At 40.3% G+C, this 19,964-nt stretch overlaps 1 protein-coding gene across 2 annotated transcripts in view; it reads right to left on the bottom strand.

Moving 5' to 3' along the window:
• The window catches only part of LOC121280875 (protein diaphanous homolog 1-like), a 342,942-nt gene that overhangs the window by 70,892 nt on the left and 252,086 nt on the right, over nucleotides 1-19,964 (bottom strand). For both annotated transcript variants that reach the window (XM_041193196.1, XM_041193197.1), the window contains 3 exons: nucleotides 12,441-12,570; nucleotides 10,079-10,203; nucleotides 503-667 (listed from right to left, as the gene is read on the bottom strand). In XM_041193196.1, coding sequence (XP_041049130.1) covers nucleotides 503-667; nucleotides 10,079-10,203; nucleotides 12,441-12,570 — 420 coding nt within the window. The remainder of the gene's footprint in view (nucleotides 1-502; nucleotides 668-10,078; nucleotides 10,204-12,440; nucleotides 12,571-19,964) is intronic.

Genomic DNA, 19,964 nt, shown 5'->3' with positions numbered 1-19,964 from the left:
AGAGCTAGAGTTGACATGAGGAAACTTTTTTTCTCTTTTACACAAGTGCGTGGTCTGGAATGCATTGCCTAAAATTGTGGTAATAGCAGTAGTAGCATTTAAAAGAGAATTGGTGAAATATTTGAAGGTAACAAAAAATAATTACAAGTCTACAGGCAAAGAGCAGAGGGGTGGGATTAATTGGATAGCTCTACCAAAAAGAGCTGGTACAGGCATGATGGGCCAAATGGCTTCCTTCTGTGCTGCATCATTTTGATTCCATGAAGGGAAACTGAACATGATTGTTTTTTTTTTACCATAAGCTTAACTTACATTGAGACTTTGGTGTCATTTAAACTGCCAGATAGGAAACATCAAGTGCCCTTTGCCTCTTTGCAAAACTATATCGATGGAATGTGCCCAGCCCTTGGAACCAGACTGTAAAGGTGATACCCTGCACCAAATCTCAGGAGTACCCATGTCACTATTGTATTGCTTCATGTGCATTTAATTAAGTACTTACCGAAAACATACTCTTGAAGTTACTAAGATCACCAAAGAACTCCTCAACAGATATTTTCTTGGTGTCAAAGACAAAGTATTGTCCAAGATCTTCAAAATCTTCCTCCATGGTTTTATGCATTCCTGATAGTTTTTCAAACTGTTCCCTTGCAACCTGTACAAAGCTGTACCAAGGCTTTAATTAAGGAAACATTATCTTGATATATGACATGGAACATTCTCACAATATCATACAATTTCTCAGTAACACAGATCAGTGTTATTTTCACTGACACAGGAACTATAACTAACTCAGATAAATTAATTTACCTTTCAACACTGATGGTTAATTGCACTGTAGAGCTGAGCAATATTCGTGAGCATAATAAAAACGAAAAAAATGCTGGAAATATTGAGGTCAGACAGCATCTATGGAGAGAAACAAAGTTAATGTTTCAGATCAATAACTTATCATTTCCTTCTGAGTTCTGATAATAGGTCATTGATCTGAATCAACAACTCTGTTTCTCTCCACCAATGCTGTCTCACCTGGTGAATATTTCCAGCATTTTTTGTTTCTATTTCAAATTTTCAGCATCCACACTATTTTGCTTTTGTTGCAGTGAGCATGATGATTCCAAAAACTGCTAATTCGAAAAATGAACAAAGCCCAACTGACTTCAACAATTTTCCCAGAATTTTCTGCTAGACTCTTCCACTGCATTGGATTTACATGCATTTCAACATACCGACACTGGGGATCCTCAAAGTGTACAGATTGTTACACCTCTTTCCATCATATTAAAACCCTATTTGAGGAAATTAAATCCATTAGCTATCTCTGAGGAAGTGGTCATCGTACCTATTTAAAGGAAATAAATCTGGAAATTTGAAATAAACAGAGTTAATGCTGAACGTACAATGCAGGTCAGCCAGCATCTGGAAAAGATTGAGCTTTATCTGTGATAAGTGTACAACTCAGTGGAAGATCTAGCATCTCAATAATTCATTATTCAATACTTTTTCTCTACTTGTTGACCCAATAAAACATTACTTCCACTGCTACATACAAATCAAAACCTTCTCTCCAATTATAGTGTAATCTACTCAAAGGAAACAGAATATCAGAAGTTAGTATGGAGATCCCCAGGACTATGTCAATTTTATCAAATAGTCCTCTGCACAGAAAATTTTGAAATCTACTGCCATGGGTTACATTACGGATCTAAAATCTGTGGTAGGAAAAATCTTGGCATTTTTAACGTAACGTCTAACTATTTTGAAGGAGAGAAATTCATTAGAAACAGCCATAACAGACATCAGGAGATGATTATCCCTGACAAACCAGAGAGGGTATTTTGAGGTTGCAAGAGATATAGGAAACACAGTAGGCGTGGAGTATGTGAAATTTCAGAAAGCCTTTGACAGTGTACCACATAGAAGACTATTAGAAAAAACTATTGGGTTTGGTAATAAAGGCAAGGTAGCAAATTTGGTTAAAACTACTTAGAAGAGAAGCAGGGTGTACTTATTAAGGGCAATTTCTCAATGATTGTAAGTGGGCAGCTTTGTCCCACAGAGTTCTATTCTTGGGCCACTTCTGTTCACATACATGATCAGGTCTGGCTGGGTCAAATGGTTTGTTTCTCTATTGCCATTTCTATGCACCATTGTTCCACTTGTAAGTTCTAATAGACAGCAGGCCACAATAAGTGCAACAAACTTCATTTGTGTATGAAGCCCCAAACATATCAAACATTCAGCACTTTTGGCCATGTTTGGACCAAGATCTGGAGGTGAGTGGCAGATCACTGCTGCCCATCTAATATATCCAACCATTGATCCACAGCACTCAGTCATTTACAGCCTTGCATTCTGTAATTCTGTCCCTGCCTTGCCTCATCTTTCCTCACTTTTAAAAGCCTTTGCAAAATATGATTGCTCAACCAGGTCATGGCTGGTAAAGATCCTTCATCGGAACTGACAAGTAGTTTATATTAAACATTAAACCTATCTTTTGCTTTTATAGGTACTGACAGAAACAGCCAAGACTGAGAAAAAGGCACCTGCAAAATTTAACAAAGTTAGTTGTTACATCATTTTGTTTTTGTACACTGCTACAATTCCCTGAGAAGTCAAGTGAACCAACTAAAACCTAAGAATAAATGGGCTTTTATTCAAACTTCATCAGCACTTCATAAGCTGCTTAAACTGATGATCATGTTAAAATCAAATGACTTGATCATCAAAGCATTTAAAGAAAAACTGAAAGGCAATCTTCTTAAAAATTCTCAAGTTAGCTGGTCTTTGAAAAATTCCAAGGCATCTTTTTTTGAAGTATGTAACAGCTAAAGAAAAGGGATTTCACTCCTAAAAATACTATTAGTGCTTTGGTCTAAAACCTACAGTACTCATTTTGAATATTCGGCTTCACCCTTCAAGCAATTCGAATGCTGCGACCTCAATTAATTCTATACAATATTCTTCAGCACAGAATTGAAAACCACATACAATGCACAAGGATGCTGCTAATTCTGTCTTGGGCTTTACACTGATCCTTTTCATCATTTCATATTTTCCTTCACTAAATCTTCAATTACTAAATTAACAGGTCAGCAAGTTTAAAACTATGCAACTAAAGGGACAGAAAGAGAGAAATTTATTGATCACCAATTGTTACATTGAAATTGATAACAAGAGGCTACTGATGTGTCATAGTTGGAATGCAAATGTAAGTTTCTTATAAAGCTTGGCTTCAAATATTTCAACTTCCGAGTACATTTTCTAACAATTACGTGATTTAATGAAGCATCAAGATGATATGAAAAATCCACAGCATTAGCAATAGTCCCAATTTTAACTACAAATCAGTTTGCAATATTGTTTTACAATGCATGATTCACAAGAACAGAAGCAAGTCAGAAAATGTCTCCCTCCTATATATAAACCAGTGAATTGCATGAGCTGGAAACAATCATGTAAAAGTCAGTGAATAATGAAAACATGAATGCAGGCAACATAATCTGTAAATCAATTTCCTGTTGGGATCAGTCTTGCTTATGTCTGTTCACATCTGTGCTATTAGTGTTACACAATGTTTTTAGGGACATTTCAGTGTAAGTCAAGAATAAACAATTACGATCTTGCAATGTGTGTGCAAAATCATTTAAGAAAGTCAAACAGGGAAAGCACAGAAAAGTGCATCAGCACAAATATAAGGATAGAGGAATGAAGAATTGGCAAAGTAGAGATTAAATCACTACGATGCATCAAAACTGAATTCCTGTTTTACAGTGACAACACCCTAATTCCTATCTATTTCTGGCAGTTGTCAGATTACTTCTAATGGGTTACATGTATCCCCTTGTATATAAATCAAGTTGTTTCAGATTCGGAATTGCTCTGACCTACATATGGGGAACATGCCATTCAAAGTACTGGTTAGGGAGCTATCCACAATAAGCTGTTTATACCCTATTTGCCTATGCTCCTAGATTATCTTCCTTTGTTCCTTCTGGTCTTGCTGTTCATGTGCTCACTGTGTTAAAGTTTTTCTTTTGCATTATTGAAGACAAGATAATTAAAAAGTTAAAAAAAATTAGAGCAATGCCAAATAAATATGGAACAAAAGCATGGCATTCAGAAACATTCGGGCCAACATCTTGCATGGCAAACTTAACCAGGACTCTTACAGGGCCTGGTTCTGAAGAAATGCCAATATTTCTACTATAGGCAAAGGCATCAACCTGAAATGATGTTTTTACAACATTGAAATAGGCCATTTAGTTCAAAAACGGTTTATGTTCCACACGAGCTTCTTCCTACTATTCTTCAGCTAGCCCCATCAACATGTCTCTTATTCCTTTCTATCTTATGCGCTTACCCAGCTTCCCATTATGTATCTATGCCACTTACTTCAATTTCTCCTTTTGAGAGCGAATTCCACATTCTAACTATTCTGAGGGTAACAACTTGCCAAGGCCCCTTCAATAGCACATTCCAATCCCGTGACCTCTAACCACTTAGAAGAACGAGGGCAAAAGATGCATGGGCACACTAACATCTGCAAGTTCCCCTCCAAGTCGCACACCATCCTGACCTTATTTTTTATTCATTCATGGGATGCACGTGTCGCTGGTTACGCCAGCAATTATTGCCCATCCCTAATTGCACTCAAGAAGGTGGTGGTGAGCTGCCTTCTTGAACCGCTGCAGTCCATGTGGTGTAGGTACACCCACAGCGCTGTTAGGAAGTGAGTTCCAGGATTTTGACACAGTGACAGTGAAGGAACGGCGATATATTTCCAAGTCAGGGTGGTGAGTGGCTTGAAGGGGAACTTCTAGGTGGTGGTGTTCCCATGTGTTTACTGCCTTTCTCCATCTAGATGGCAGTGGTGGTGGGTTTGGAAGGTGCTGCCTAAAGAGCCTTGGTGAGTTTCTGCAGTGCACCTTGTAGATGGTACACACTGCTGCTACAGAGTCGGTGGTAGAAGAAGTGAATGTTTGTGGATGTGGTGCCATTCAAGTGGGCTGCTTTGTCCCGGATGGTGTCGAGCTTCTTGAGTGTTGTTGGAGCAGCACTGATCCAGACAAGAGGACAGTATTCCATCACACTCCTGACTTGTGCCTTGTAGATGGTGGACAGGATTTGAGGATTCAGAAGCAAGTTACTCACTGCAGGATACTTAGCCTCTGACCTGCTCTTGTAACCACAGTATTTATGTAGCTAGTCCAGTTCAGTTTCTGGTCAATGGAACCCCCCAGGATATGGATAGTGGGGGATTTAACAATAGTAATGCCATTGAAATGTCAAGAGGTGATGGTTAGATTCTCTCTTGGTGAAGATGGCCATTGCCTGGCACTTGTGTGGCATGAATGTTACTTGCCACTTGTCAGCCCCAAACCTGGATATTGTCCAGGTCTTGCTGCATTTGGACATGGGCTGGTTCAGTATCTGAGGAGTCACGAATGGTGTTGAACATTGTGCAATCATCAGTGTGCAATCATCAGTAAGCATCCGCACTTCCGATCTTATGATGGAAGGAAGATCATTGATGAAGCAGCCTAGGACACTAACCTGAGGAACTCCTGCAGTGATGTCCTAGAACTGAGATGATTGACCACAACTATCATCATTTGTGCTAGGTATGACTCCAACCAGCAGAGAGTTTTCCCCCTGTTTCCCATTGACTCCAGATCAGCCACGCTTGGTCAAATGATGTCATGATGTCAAGGACAATCACTCTCACCTCATCTCTGCAGTTCAGCTCTTTTGTCCATGCTTGAGCCAAGGCTGTAATGAGGTCAGGAGCTGAGTGGCCCTGACGGAATCAAAACTGAGCGTCAGTGAGCAGGTTATTACTAAGCAAGTGCCACTTGATAGCACTGTTGATGATCCCTTCCATCACTTTACTGATGATCAAAAGCAGACTGATGGGGCAGTAATTGGCCAGGTTAGATTTGTCCTGCTTTTTGTGTCAGGACATAACTGGGCAATTTTCCAAATTGTCGGGTAGATGCCAGTGTTGTAGCTGTACTGGAACAGCTTGGTTAGAGCACAGCAAGTTCTGGAGCACAAGTCTTCAGTACTATCGCCAGAATGTTTTCAGGGCCCATAGCCTTTGCAGTATCCAGCCACTTCTTGATATCCCATGGAGGGAATCAAATTGGTTGAAGACTGGCATCTGTGATGCAGGGGGCATCCAGAGGGGGCCAAAATGGATCATCCACTTGGTATTTCTGGCTGAAGATTGCTGCGAATGCTTCAGCCTGATCTTTTACATTGATGTGCTGGGCTCCTCCATCATTGAGGATGGGGATATTTGTGAAGCCTCCTCCTCCAGTGAGTTGCTTAATTGTTCAGCAGCATTCATGACTGGATGTGGCAGGACTGCAGAGCCTAGGTCTGATCCGCTGGTTGTAGAATCGCTTAGCTCTATCATTTGCTGCTTCTGTCTGGCACACTAGTAGTCATGTGTTGTTGCTTCACTGGGTTGACACCTCATTTTTAGGTATACTTGGAACTATACTGCTGTTCCTTCAGTGTCAAAATCCTGTAATTCACTTTCTAACAGCAGATGTACCTATACTACATGGACTGCAGCAGTTCAAAAAGGTGGCTCACCACCACCTTACAAGGGCAATTAGGGAAGAGCAACAAATGTTGTCCTAACCAGCTACATCCACATCACGTGAAAGAATAAAAAAAGTTTCTCCTGAATTGATCATTGAATTTATTAGCGACCATCTTATATTTATAGCTCCTAGTTCTAATCTCAAGTGGAAACATTGATTCTCACTCCACAGATGCTGCTTGACCAGCTATTATTTCTTGTATGTTTGTTTTTCATTTCTTGATCAGATGTCCACATCCCAATTGTAAAGTCAGATTATAAAGAATTACGACTTTCTTTTTATTCTCAATGTAGTTTTTAAAAGGACATTGTGTGAAGATATCCACTGGCAAGGTATAATCTATTTCTGGGTATTCTGCTCAAATACTTGTTTGTAACCAAATCTGTAATTTCACATGCTACATGACATTACAAATGCATTTGTTATCTTCCTTAAATTGTGTCAGTGTTTGCATGACTTCAAGAATCACAACTATTCCTCGAGCCAACACCAAAAGCCTATATTAGGCTGGACTTCAAAGCACAAGTAATAGTGGCGCCTGAGAACCACAACATGCAAATCATAACTGTCTCCTTTGGGGTCTTGTGCTGAATTTCAGGGAATCGTTTCTTGCTCTGTGTTGAATCATTGTATTCCCCTATGGCCAAATAGATTGCCAAACTTCAAAAGCTGCTTTACAGAAAACAGTGAAAATCAATGAGTTACTGTTAATTTTTCTTAATGTACAAATCAGGGCTATAAAAGTGGATCTTCTCCACTTCATTAGAACAGTAAGTAGTATGTCCAGTAAACGTCTTACTGTGTTCTCAATTTGACTGAGAGTTGTGGAGTGCTTGAAGCATCATCTTGATGCTCAGTTTAACCTTCTAAAACCCTGATTTTAAGCTTTAAAAATGGTTCAGAGCTCGTGATCTGCTGCCACTCAGTTCATGGTCCTAGGATTTTCCAATTTTAGTTCCTATTATGTGCAGTGTTAGCTGATCTCAGAGCTCCACATGGTCCTACTGGCCCCATTGCACCGGGCACTGAGATATCATTACAATGACTCCTACTGAAAAGAGCATGTGCATGCTAATTGAAGAGTGGATTAGGTTTGGTTTGACTAACGAACCTGCTGACACAAAGTATATCCAATGTCAATGGAGTGGTTTCAGAACAGGAGTCAGCACATTCTGCCAAGGTGGGAGAAAAGAAAAATCCTATAATATGTAAGATTTAATACTGGTCACTTAAAGCTGCAGGGTATATTTCAAGAACAACACTTGTTAGCAATGTTAAATCAAGCAGCTCCCAGTTTCATTCCGGGTACCTGCGATCTAAGAGTGTTACATGGGACCTGTAAGAGGAAAACACTACCCACATGTACGGAATGGATTAATGCACTAATCTCAAATCACCACATTATCTGCAGAGATATGGTGAAGGTGCACATCTCTCAGCACGCATAGTTGAAGGAGCCGCTCCTATGCCAGGCATATGGAATCTAATAAATCTGTGCTGGAATGATGGTCACACTAAAGGAACTGTAGTAAAAACATTGTCAGAATAAACAAGATAATGATCTTGTGGGCAAAACAGCTTTGCATCATTTACAAAGCCTGCTGGAAGCAAAACATCTGCTTATTTAGAAATAAGTTCTTCACCGCTTCATTAGTAAAACTTTCACTGACTCTATTCTTGGTTCCTTTATCTTCAGCAATAGATAAAACTTCTAACGCTTATCTACATTTGTCTAATACATACTTTAGAATTTGCAAGGGAGTCTTTCAACTGCCAGATCTTATTCACAAGAACAAACCATACTGAGATTTTTTTTTTAAAAAGGGCAAAAATCGTATTTCATTCTCCACATTACTTCCTCTCGTCAGGAGAGTTTCTGTGCCCAAACTGTTGATTTATCTTTTGTCTTTTCAGATGCTGACAGATCTCAGATAATTTGAACATTGTCCATTTGTTTTATTTCCTGTATTTATAGCTTTTTCCTTTTTATCTCTACCATTCCAATTCATAGCTCATTCTCTCCCAGATGCACATTATTCATGGTATGAAGAACCTAGACCAATAGACCATTGGAAAATTAGAGAGAGCAGGGTCAATATGACCCTTGTTAGCTCCGTAAAAGAAAAATCACTGGAGTAAGTTAATTATTTGAATGTACTGTCTGCCAATAAGCCCCATGAATAGAACATTTGCTTTTTTCCCTGACTGGGGAATCTTAATCTTCAGCTCCACTTTTCTGCCCAATCCCCATATCCCTCGGCTCCCTGAGACTCCAAAAAACCTGTTCATCTCAGCCTTAAATATATTCAATGATTGAGCATCTATAACTCTCTGGGGTAGAGAATTTCGAAGATCTACAATCCTTTGATTGAAGAAATTTTCCTCATCTCAGTCCTAAACGATCTTTTCCTTATCTTGACATTGCACCCGTGTCTTAGGAACACAGGAATAGGAGTAGGCCATTCAACTCCTCAAGCCGACTCCACCAATTACCTAGATCATGGCTGATCTTCTAGCTCAATGCCATCTTCCCGCATTACCCCTGCGCCCCTTAATGTCATCAGTATCTGGAAATCTATCGACCACTGCTTTGAACAAGGGCTATGGGAGTGGACAGGAAAGTGGAGTTGTAGCTGAAGATCAGCCATGATCATACTGAATGGTAGAGCAGGCTCAATGGGCAGTATGGTCTTCTCTCACCCTGAGTTCTTAAGAACACAGGGACAGGAGTAGGCCATCCAAGCTACTGGGTCTGTTCCACAATTCAAAAAAATCATGGACTCCATTACAAGCCTTTGCTCCATATTCCTTGATACAATTATTTAGCAAATATTTATCAAATTTCAATTGATGCTGCCTCCAAAGTTTTTTCCAGGGTGGAGAAAAGGGTTTCAGGTTTACACTTTGTGAAAAAATATTTCCTTATACCACTCCCTAAATGGCCTATATCTAATTCTAAGATTATGCCCTTTCATTCTGGATCCCCGCACCAGAAACAATAGAGTAGGTACAGAGAAACCATCAAATGCCTTTAACATTTTAAAGATCTCAAACGGATTACCCCTCAGCCTTTGAAACAGTATGAATACATACACATACTCTACATTAAGCGTTATAACTACATCTTTTCCTGCCTGACGATTGGTCGTCAGTCAGCCTGTTTAACTCAAGGTGTTGGAATTCATTAGCCATCATATCTACAGTACAAGGATAATTAGCATTATTCTAGATTTTCCGATTAGCATTACTGTAATATTGGCAGAGAGTCTGGCAATAACAAAAAGTGGTTAATGCTGAATGGAAAATCTGGAATAATGCTAATCTTCACCCATTCCCTCTCTTTTCAAAAGCTCCTTCCCAAACTCTATATTTGTTAAACTTAGGTAGGTAGGCAATGGCTAATATCAACATAAAGCAAATAGGAAGAACAGGTTTTAATTTAATTGAGCAAAGTGAAAGGATATTGTCATTTTCTCTACAAACTTGTCTTGTCCATTGTTAGATTGTGGGAAGCTCTCGATGTCTTTTTCCAAAGTGGCAATCTGTTTCCCCATTTGCTCGAGGTTCTTCTGTAGCATTTCTGCAGAAACTGTAAAGAGCACAAATATGTCAATTATCTCAGCACTATTTGCCTTCTTAGATATGGATTGTATGGAATTACAGGAACAGAGGTTTTGTGTGTGGAGTTAGATGATCTGAGCCACTGCAACAGTGGAGGCTACATCCATCCTCAAAAAGAGAATGAGTCATGTACACCAATCGCTGATTCTTGTTGGAAACTGTATAGATGCATAGATTGTACAAGGAAACGGTTAGATTTAGCTCCACGATTGAATGGTTTTTAAACAGTGATTGTTCAGGTTCACAATAAAAAATAGACATTTAGGTGTGGCACAATGGAGCTCTGTCAAGTTTCTGTAGAAGCATCATATCTGACATTGATTGCGATCTTATCCCTCATCTACATACATGTACTGCCTGGCAAAAGTCACTGGACATTGATCAGGTGTGCTGATTTATTGTTGCTCCAGACTGGCAATGAGATGGAAGATGAAGGTGGTGGTTAACTAAATACTTTTGGCCCCCTTCTATTACTCATCTATAGGCTGCACCTTGGTGACATCATCTCAAATATGTCAGTTTCCATACGTACACTGACATTAGCCAACTCTATCTCACTACCACCTCGCTCAACCCCTCCACTGCCTCTAAACTGTCACATTGCTTGTCTGAAATCCAGTATTTAATTAGCAGAAATTTCCTCTAATTAAGTATCAGGAAAACAATTGATTGTGGTCATTGCCACAAACTCTGTTCCCCAGCCACTTACACCATTCTTCTCCCTGGTTCAAGGTTGAACCAGACTGTTCACAATATTGAAGTCCCATATGGCCCCGAGCTAAGCTTCCAGCCTCATATCCGCTCCATCACCGAGGCCGTCTACATTCACCTCTGTAACACTGCCCATCTCTGCCTTGCCTCAGATCACTTGCCGCTGAAACCCTCATTCAAGCCTATATTATCTCAAGACTCAACCGATGCTTTCCTGGATAGTAGTCTCCCAACTTGCTCTAGAAACCAGATATTATTATCCAACGCTCTGGTGTCTGCACACTAATTCACAACAAGTTCCGGTCACCCCTCGCCCCAGTGCTGTTTGACCTGTACTGATTTATGGTGACATATCAATTTTTAAATTCCCATCGTTGTTTTCAAATCCCTCCACGGGCTTGCCTCACCCTATTTCGGTAACATTCTTTAGCGCTCTATACCCTTTTGAGATCTTTGCACTCCTCTGCTTCTGGATTCTTATGCATTCCAATTTTCATCACTCCACCACTGGTAGCCATGTCTTTAGCTGCCTGGGTATTAATTTCTGGAATCCCTTCTCTACATATCTCTCTCCTTCTTTAAGGAAATGCTCCTTAAAAGCTAACTCTGACCAGACTGTTGGTCATCTGTCCTAATACCTCTTGGGTGGCTCAGTGTCAAACATTATTAAACAATGTCCCTCTGAAGCATCTCAAGATACTTTACTACACTAAAGTCACTATATAAACGTAAGTTGCTGTTGTTAGAAACACACAGCTGCTTAAATGGTACCAGAAAGGGGTTACAGTTTCATCGGAACCCAGTTCCCATATAAAACATCTATCTGTGGCAAGTTTTTAAATAGGCAAGTGCGGCAATTCTGCTTTCCCCAGGAGGTTACATGGCTGTGAGTGGGTCAGGGTGTTTCTAATCACTACGCTTCATGCATCACAAGTAGTTCAGGCTTAGTAAACTAGATGGCATTTGACTGTGCATAATTTTTTTATCTTTGTATTTCCAGCAGGGAATACCTCAAAGGGTTAAGGCAAACACTGCAAGCTGAGCAGTGAAAGCTTTTGATGGAACCACAGTGGGCCCTAGCGATGATAATCTTTATTACGAAATGGATACGTTTTAAGCCAGCATTCTGATTACTAACTGAAGTATGCACAAATCCCTGTTGGCGTACATCTTCAGGCAGGCAGCCCTACCCCTCTGACATCAGTAGTTTTGTATCAATCTCAAGCTATTTGTTCCTTTTAATGTGATCATGCATTTTATTATACATTAGAGAAACCAAAAATCATTGTGCAATGCCTGTGCTGGTAAAACAAATTGAATGCTGGAGGCAGAGCTTTCAGAGCTAAGTAGGTCAGCAGCAGAGAGGATTGCTGTACTAATTCCGATCAATGGCTACACACTTTGCAGGAGCATTAATGGATGATGAGAGTAATATTTTCTCCCTCTTATTATCTAGGTCATTCTCTCTATTTAAAAGCTTTATACATCTCTTACCTCGGCTTGCTTTTTCCACGTGGTTTAGCTCTTCTGTGAAGTGAACAATTTCAGGATATTGTTCTTCACACATTTCCGCTATAAAGTGCATCAGTGTCATCTTCTGATCAGCGGATTTTGTATCTTTTAACTGTTAAGAAAAGGAATAAAAAGACATGCGAAATTTGAGTTATATTTTAAAATCATCAGTCAGGAGAAACAAGCGTATGTTTGTCTGCAGAGGTTTTATTCAAGGAAAAGAAAATTCAGTAGCACTGAGCTCTGGTTATGGTACAGTCCCAAAGGTGCTGGACTCCTTCAAGTGCTTTGCTCAATCTCCCATTCTTCATCACAACACAGTGGTTCAATTTTGATGTGTGACACTGTAAAGTGCCAGTGAATCGGCAGTTGGTTTTACATCTCTCCTGACATTTGCTATTGAAGTCAGCGGAAACCGAAATTGGGAGAGATATAAAACGAGCTGTCAATTCAGTGCCATCAGCTTCAAGTTACCAACCAAGTCAAAATTACCCTCAGGGTATCTAGATAACAACCACAGCTAAGAACAATCCCATCTTCAGCTGTCATTTCACCACCAGATCGGAGTGCTGGATCTAGCTATTGTTCTCTTCCTTGGCTCAGAGATATTGAGGTCTACCTTATTAGCACACTGACTGAAATCAGATAACTCAGTCCAGATCGGAAATTGATCCTCGGAGCTTCCTAGTCTATGTGGCTCAGTTCAACATAACACACATCTTCAAATGCACCATTAGATAAAGCTGCTGAGTGCAATTCAAAAAATGCAGGCACTTCTGATTATAAACACTGAAAGCTCACTTCTACTCCAAGTCAATAACTGCTTTGCTAACTCAGTCAGAAATTACATGTATTATTGCTATTTTGTGACAGTGTTGACAGTCTCCCAATAAGCACAACAATGATGAGTCTTGCTGAAGAACCACCTGGAGAAGTATTTGCAATGTACATGTGATACCATCCCAATGGCTTCTGGCAGTGAGTAAGTCAGCAGAATGGGTGGAGACAGCTATTAAACTAAGCATCATGAATTAGGGAGATAAAAACAAAAAAAAAACTGCGGATGCTGGAAATCCAAAACAAAAACAGAATTACCTGGAAAAACTCAGCAGGTCTGGCAGCATCGGCGGAGAAGAAAAGAGTTGACATTTCGAGTCCTCATGACCCTTCGACAGAACTTGAGTTCGAGTCCAAGAAAGAGTTGAAATATAAGCTGGTTTAAGGTGTGTGTGGGGGGTTGGAGAGAGAGAGAGAGAGAAGTGGAGAGGGTTGGTTTGGTTGTAGGGACAAACAAGCAGTGATAGAAGCAGATCATCAAAAGATGTCAACAACAATAGAACAAAAGAACACATAGGTGTTAAAGTTGGTGATATTATCTAAACGAATGTGCTAATTAAGAATGGATGGTAGGGCACTCAAGGTATAGCTCTAGTGGGGGTGGGGAGAGCATAAAAGATTTTAAAATCTTTAAAAATAATGGAAATAGGTGGGAAAAGAAAAATCTATATAATTTATTGGAAAAAAAAGGAAGGGGGAAACAGAAAGGGGTCGGGGATGGGGGAGGGAGCTCAAGACCTAAAGTTGTTGAATTCAATATTCAGTCCGGAAGGCTGTAAAGTGCCTAGTCGGAAGATGAGGTGTTGTTCCTCCAGTTTGCGTTGGGCTTCACTGGAACAATGCAGCAAGCCAAGGACAGACATGTGGGCAAGAGAGCAGGGTGGAGTGTTAAAATGGCAAGCGACAGGGAGGTTTGGGTCATTCTTGCGGACAGAAATTATATAGATTTTTCTTTTCCCACCTATTTCCATTATTTTTAAATATTTTAAAATCTTTTATGCTCTCCCCACCCCCACTAGAGCTGTACCTTGAGTGCCCTACCATCCATTCTTAATTAGCACATTCGTTTAGATAATATCACCAACTTTAACACCTATGTGTTCTTTTGTTCTATTGTTGTTGACATCTTTTGATGATCTGCTTCTATCACTGCTTGTTTGTCCCTACAACCAAACCAACCCTCTCCACTTCTCTCTCTCTCTCTACCCCCCCCCCCCCCCCCCCCCACCCACACACCCACACACACACACACACACACACACACACACACACACACACACACACACACACACACACACACACACACACACACACACACACACACACACACACACACACACACACACACACACACACACACACCTTAAACCAGCTTATATTTCAACTCTTTCTTGGACTCGAACTCAAGTTCTGTCGAAGGGTCATGAGGACTCGAAATGTCAACTCTTTTCTTCTCCGCCGATGCTGCCATGAATTAGGGAGAGTAGCCTAAGGATCTCATCTCTGACCTCTCTGTGGGGATTGTTGTAAAAATGAGTGTGCAATGACTTGAGTGAGGATTAAATCGAGTTTGGCTGCAATGATCCTTCCTCACCCCACAGTCAAATACCTTGCAAATGTGCACTGTCTAGGCACGTAACTGAGCCATCAATGGTGCCTATGATACTGCACTACAGTTTAAAACCATGAGAAGGAAGGTGAAAAATGGCATAAAGTGAGGTGTTAAAACAAAGATTTTGAAGCACTTGAGAAAACTTCAGAATCACATTTTCAGAAAACTGCAGTGACTTTCACTCCCTTTTAAAATTGACCCATGCCATCCATCATTTGTAATTGAGATATGCTGATCTGCTCCCAGTATGTTACTCTTCCACCTCAATTGGCTGCTTGTTTAGACGTATGCGTGTGAGAGAGGGACGCAGGGGAATAAAATGGGCTATTTCAACAAACCTTGATGGCCTCCATCTGATCAATAAATCATTAAATCATGAGCGAAAGTATTGCAAAGCAATTAGCATTACTGGCTCTTTGCATATTTCCTGGGCAACTTTGCTGACTAGAACTACTGCTGTTTGGCATTACTGACCTGTTACTGCTACTGTATTCCTGTCACGTCTGCGCTATGTATGGAAATCACAAACTTGTTTCCAAAGAACTTGGTGATTTTGTCAGTGGCTCTAAAATTTAGGTACACACGGTGCTTTGGATGATGTCATCACTTCTCCACAGCAGTACATATTAAACACACATTAACACAGGTAAAAACAAATAAGAGCTTGCAGGAAAAGCCTGGACATAATAAAACTTGTTCTCCTTAGAGCAGAGAAGCCTAGGAGTAGATTTGAGAAAGCATGAAGGATAAATAAAAAGAAACTGATTCCAATGGCTGAAGGACTTATAACCAGAGGACAAAGATTTTAAGGTGATTAGCAAAAGAACCAAAGGTTAAGATGAGGAAAAACTAGTTTTTCATTTACTCAAAAGTGGTTAGGATTTGGAATGCACTGTCTGATAGGACAGTGGAAACTGCTTCATTAGTAGCCTTCAAAAGGAAACTGGACAAATGCTGAAGGAAATTGCAGTGATCTGGAAAAAGAGCAGAAAGTGAGTCTAACTGGATTGCCCTTCAAAACAGTTGGAGAGACGTGATGAGCAGAATGGCCTTGTTTTCGGTTGCACTATTCCATGATTCTAGTTCATTGTGTTGTCAACTTTTTCCTGCAAGCAACATGGTGTCACAGCAGCAAAGGCTCAGTTGCAGGCTCCAGAAATGAACTTCATCCAACCCCCAACTCCCTGGAGGTGAAATCAAATGATAACTTACCATGAACATTTCCACCAACACCTACTAAATAGGATAGGGTGTTTAATAATATTGGGGCAACTACATTTTATTTATTTGTTCATAGGATGTGGTCATTGCTGGTGAGCCCAGCATTTATCTGCGCATCCCGACTTGCCCTTGGGAAGGTTGCCGTTAGTTATGTTCTTGAATGGCTGCAGTGTGTGTGGTGTATGTACACTGATTGTGCTGTTACGCAGAGAGCAACACACCCTCTTTTTTTTGTTGGGAGTATACAATTTAAGTGCATGGGTTCGCACATCTGGTAACTTAAAGAGGCCGGCATGTATGCAGCTTGCGCAGGGATATTCAATGTGCTGCTTCGAGGGAACATTGGTAGGGAATTCCAGGATTGATCCAGCATTACCCGGTACTGGGGAGATCTTTCATCCTTAATGTGTTTTATACAATTTAGATGACACACTATTATAAAGAAATGCTTAATTTCAAGTTAATCATCATGAAAGCATTGTTGGTAGTACTCCTGCCTCCGAGTCAGAAGCCTGTGGGTTCAAGTCCTACTCCAGGGACTCGAGGACATAATCTAGACTGATGCTTCAGTGCAGTGATGAGGAAGTGCTGTACTTTTGGAGGTGCTATCTTTTGGGTGAAACACCTTCACCCAGAGAGTGGTGAGCCTGTGGAATTCACTACCACAGAAAGTAGTTGAAGCCAAAACATTGTATGTTTTCAAGGAGGAGTCAGATATAGCTCTTGGGGCGAAAGGGATCAAAGGACATGGAGAGAAAGCAGGAGCAGACTATTGAATTGAATGATCAGCAATGATCATGATGAATGGTGGAGCAGGCTTAAAGGACCGAATGGCCTACTCCTGCTCCTATTTTCTATGTTTAAATCAAGGCCCTGTCTTGTCATCTCAGGTGAATGTAAAAGATCCCATGGCACTACTTGAACAAAAGCAGTGGAGTTCTCCTCAATATTTATCCTTAAGCCAACATCAGTAAAACAGAAAATCCGGTCATCATCACATTGCTGTATGTGGCACCCAGCAATGCGCAAATGGAATGTTGTGTTTCCTATACAACAATAGCGACTGCACTTTAAAGCCAATGAAGTACTTTTTAAAGCACGGTGGGATGCAATTCTCTCTTTCTTTCATGGAAAGATTTATTTAATTCAATTGTTCTTTGGGGTCTTCACTTTACAGAACATCGAAGTAGGTTCAACTGCCTAATTCATTCTGCTGCAAAAAGGCTATTGGCCGCCAGAGATGAGTTTTCAGAGATGAATGCTGTTTCCATCAGGTTTGGTATTGCTTATAGATCTGGTTTGCATGAGCGCAAAAGGAAATCTGAATTACAATCACCTTGATGATCAATTCTGACCTGTTATTTTATAAGTTGTGATTTTAAAGAAAAAACTCTCAAAGTGCATGGACACAATGGGAAAGTATGTAAAACATTAAAGGTTTTAAAATTACAGGTTCGAATCATGGGAGCTGCAAAATTGCAGATTGTATCTTCACTTTACAGAACATCGAAGTAGGTTCAACTGCCTAATTCATTCTGCTGCAAAAAGGTTGATCTCCCATCGTCCACCATCCATAAACTTGAGCTAATCCAAAACTCTGCTGCCCATGTACTAAATCACACTAAGGCCTGGTCATCCATCACCCTTACACTTGTTGACCTACAGTGGCTCCCAGTCTGACAATGTCTCAATTTTAAAATTCTCATCCTTATTTTCAAATCTCTCTAGGTCCTTGCCAACCCTATCTCTGTAATCTCCTCCAGCCCTACAACCCTCCATGATATCTGCCCTCCTCTAATTCTAGCTTTGGCCACATCCTGATTTTAATCACTATCACTGGGGGTCATGCTTTCAGCTCTCTGGGTCATTTCCTTCCTAAACCTTTTCGTCTCTTTCCTCATTTACGATGCTCCTTAAAATTTACTCCTTTAACTGAACTTTTGATCATCTGTTCTAATATTTGGTGTTGAATTTAAATTTATTACATTTCTGTGAAGTGGTTCAAGAAGGCAGCTCACCACCACCTTGACGGCAATTAAGGTTGGGCAATAAATGCTGGCCTAGTCAGTGATGCCCACATCCCATAAATTAATTAAAAAAAAGTTTCTTGGGGTGTTTGACTATGTTAAAGGTGCTATATAACTGCATGTTGTTGCTGAGATGTCACTGTTGTTACTTGGTACAGCCTGGAAGGAACACACATCTTAAAAGTTAAGGTCATGGTGACCTTGCCAGTGATAGACATGGCTGGCTATACCCTGATGCAAGACTTCAGTTGTAGCTTCAACAGGTAACAAAGTCCAGTGAAAGCCTCCTTGGTGAAGCGAAGATGCCTGATATGTTCTCCTGAATAAAGTTAATATAGGACAAATGCTCCTTAAAGGTCACTGAGAATGTGGCTTCCTCCGCAATGGTTTCATACACCCTCTTTTGACAGGTGCTTCTGCTCTTTGCTATTTTTCTAGCCGATTCCCCTCATCTTTCAGCCCTGAAGGCAGCCTATGACTTCACGTATTTCGTGCAGGCAAAATTTTCAGAGAATGGGGCCTCAAATGGGGTACTGTGTCTAGTCCTGGGTGCCGCACTTTAGGAAAAATGTGCAGCAATGATTCACCAAAATAGTTCCAGGGAATGGGGAACTTCAATCTACATGGAAAGACTGGAGAGGTTGGGACTGTTTTCCTTGGAGAAGATAAGATTGAGAGAAGATTTGATGGAGGTATACAAAATCATGAGGGTTCTGGACAACATAAATAGGGAAAATCCGTTCCCATTTGTGGAAGGGTTGAGAAGAACAGGATGTAAATTTAAGTTAATTGGCATAATAAGCAATGATGAAATGAAGAGAAATTTTTTTAAGCAGCGAATGGTTGGGATTTGGAATGCACTGCTGAAGAGTATGGTGGAGGAAGATTCAATCCAAGCATTTAAGATAGAATTGGATTATTATCTGAAAAGGAAGAATGTTCAGGACTATGAGGAAAAGGCTGGGGAGTGGCACTAGGTAAATTGCACCATTGGTGAGCCAGCACAGGCACAACAGGCTGAATAGCCTCCTTCTGTTCTTTAACCATTTTTTGATTCTGTGATAAAACAGGCAAAAAACCACCCAAAAATTAAACAACAATCTGAAATGACAAACCATCAACTAACCTGGAAGTACTGCATGCGGTGAGTATTGCACTGGTTATATCGATATTGAAAACAGGCCAGTTAAGATTTGCAGGACCCCAATTTAAGTATGATATTCTGGTGTTTGCAATTTCTGCACTCCTGACACCAACACAGCTGCGGGTAGCACAATTTCGGTTGGAAATGTGTCTGCTTCCTGCCCACCATATTGGAATGTCAGGAGGCTGTTTAATGCCCAAACAAATGGGCGCAGCATGACCAAATTTCTAGGCCAATTCAAATTCTGAATGTGCACTACATGGAGCAATATATACTGTACTGTGTACAGCAAATGGCATACTTTTTGTTTTGATTTTTCCCTTCAAAGCAATTTGTTTTAAAACGTTCTTTTCTTATTATGTCTAGCCCTTTTGCTAAATTCCAGCTTGTTTACTTCGCACTTTAACCCTCTATCCTGCAAAAGGAAGTACAAATGCGTTTTGTCTTTGGCAGGATTTTTTTTTGGCATAATTAGTTGTGCCCACAAGACATGGCATTCCTTCTGTTTGAAACATTGAATATTATACTTGAGCATCCATTCAATCAAAGGTGCAGGGGGGAAAAATACTGGTACCTTGCAGATAGATACAATGATCCAATTCTGACATATTCTTTGCTAAATCCTGTATTTCTTTTTAGTCAATGAAGTACCAGAAATATTTGGC

Source organism: Carcharodon carcharias, chromosome 8, assembly GCF_017639515.1.
Source record: "Carcharodon carcharias isolate sCarCar2 chromosome 8, sCarCar2.pri, whole genome shotgun sequence".
NCBI classification, from domain to species: domain Eukaryota; kingdom Metazoa; phylum Chordata; class Chondrichthyes; order Lamniformes; family Lamnidae; genus Carcharodon; species Carcharodon carcharias.
The sequence above is the reverse complement of the archived record's forward strand: the minus strand, read 5'-3'. Positions and strand labels throughout refer to the sequence as shown.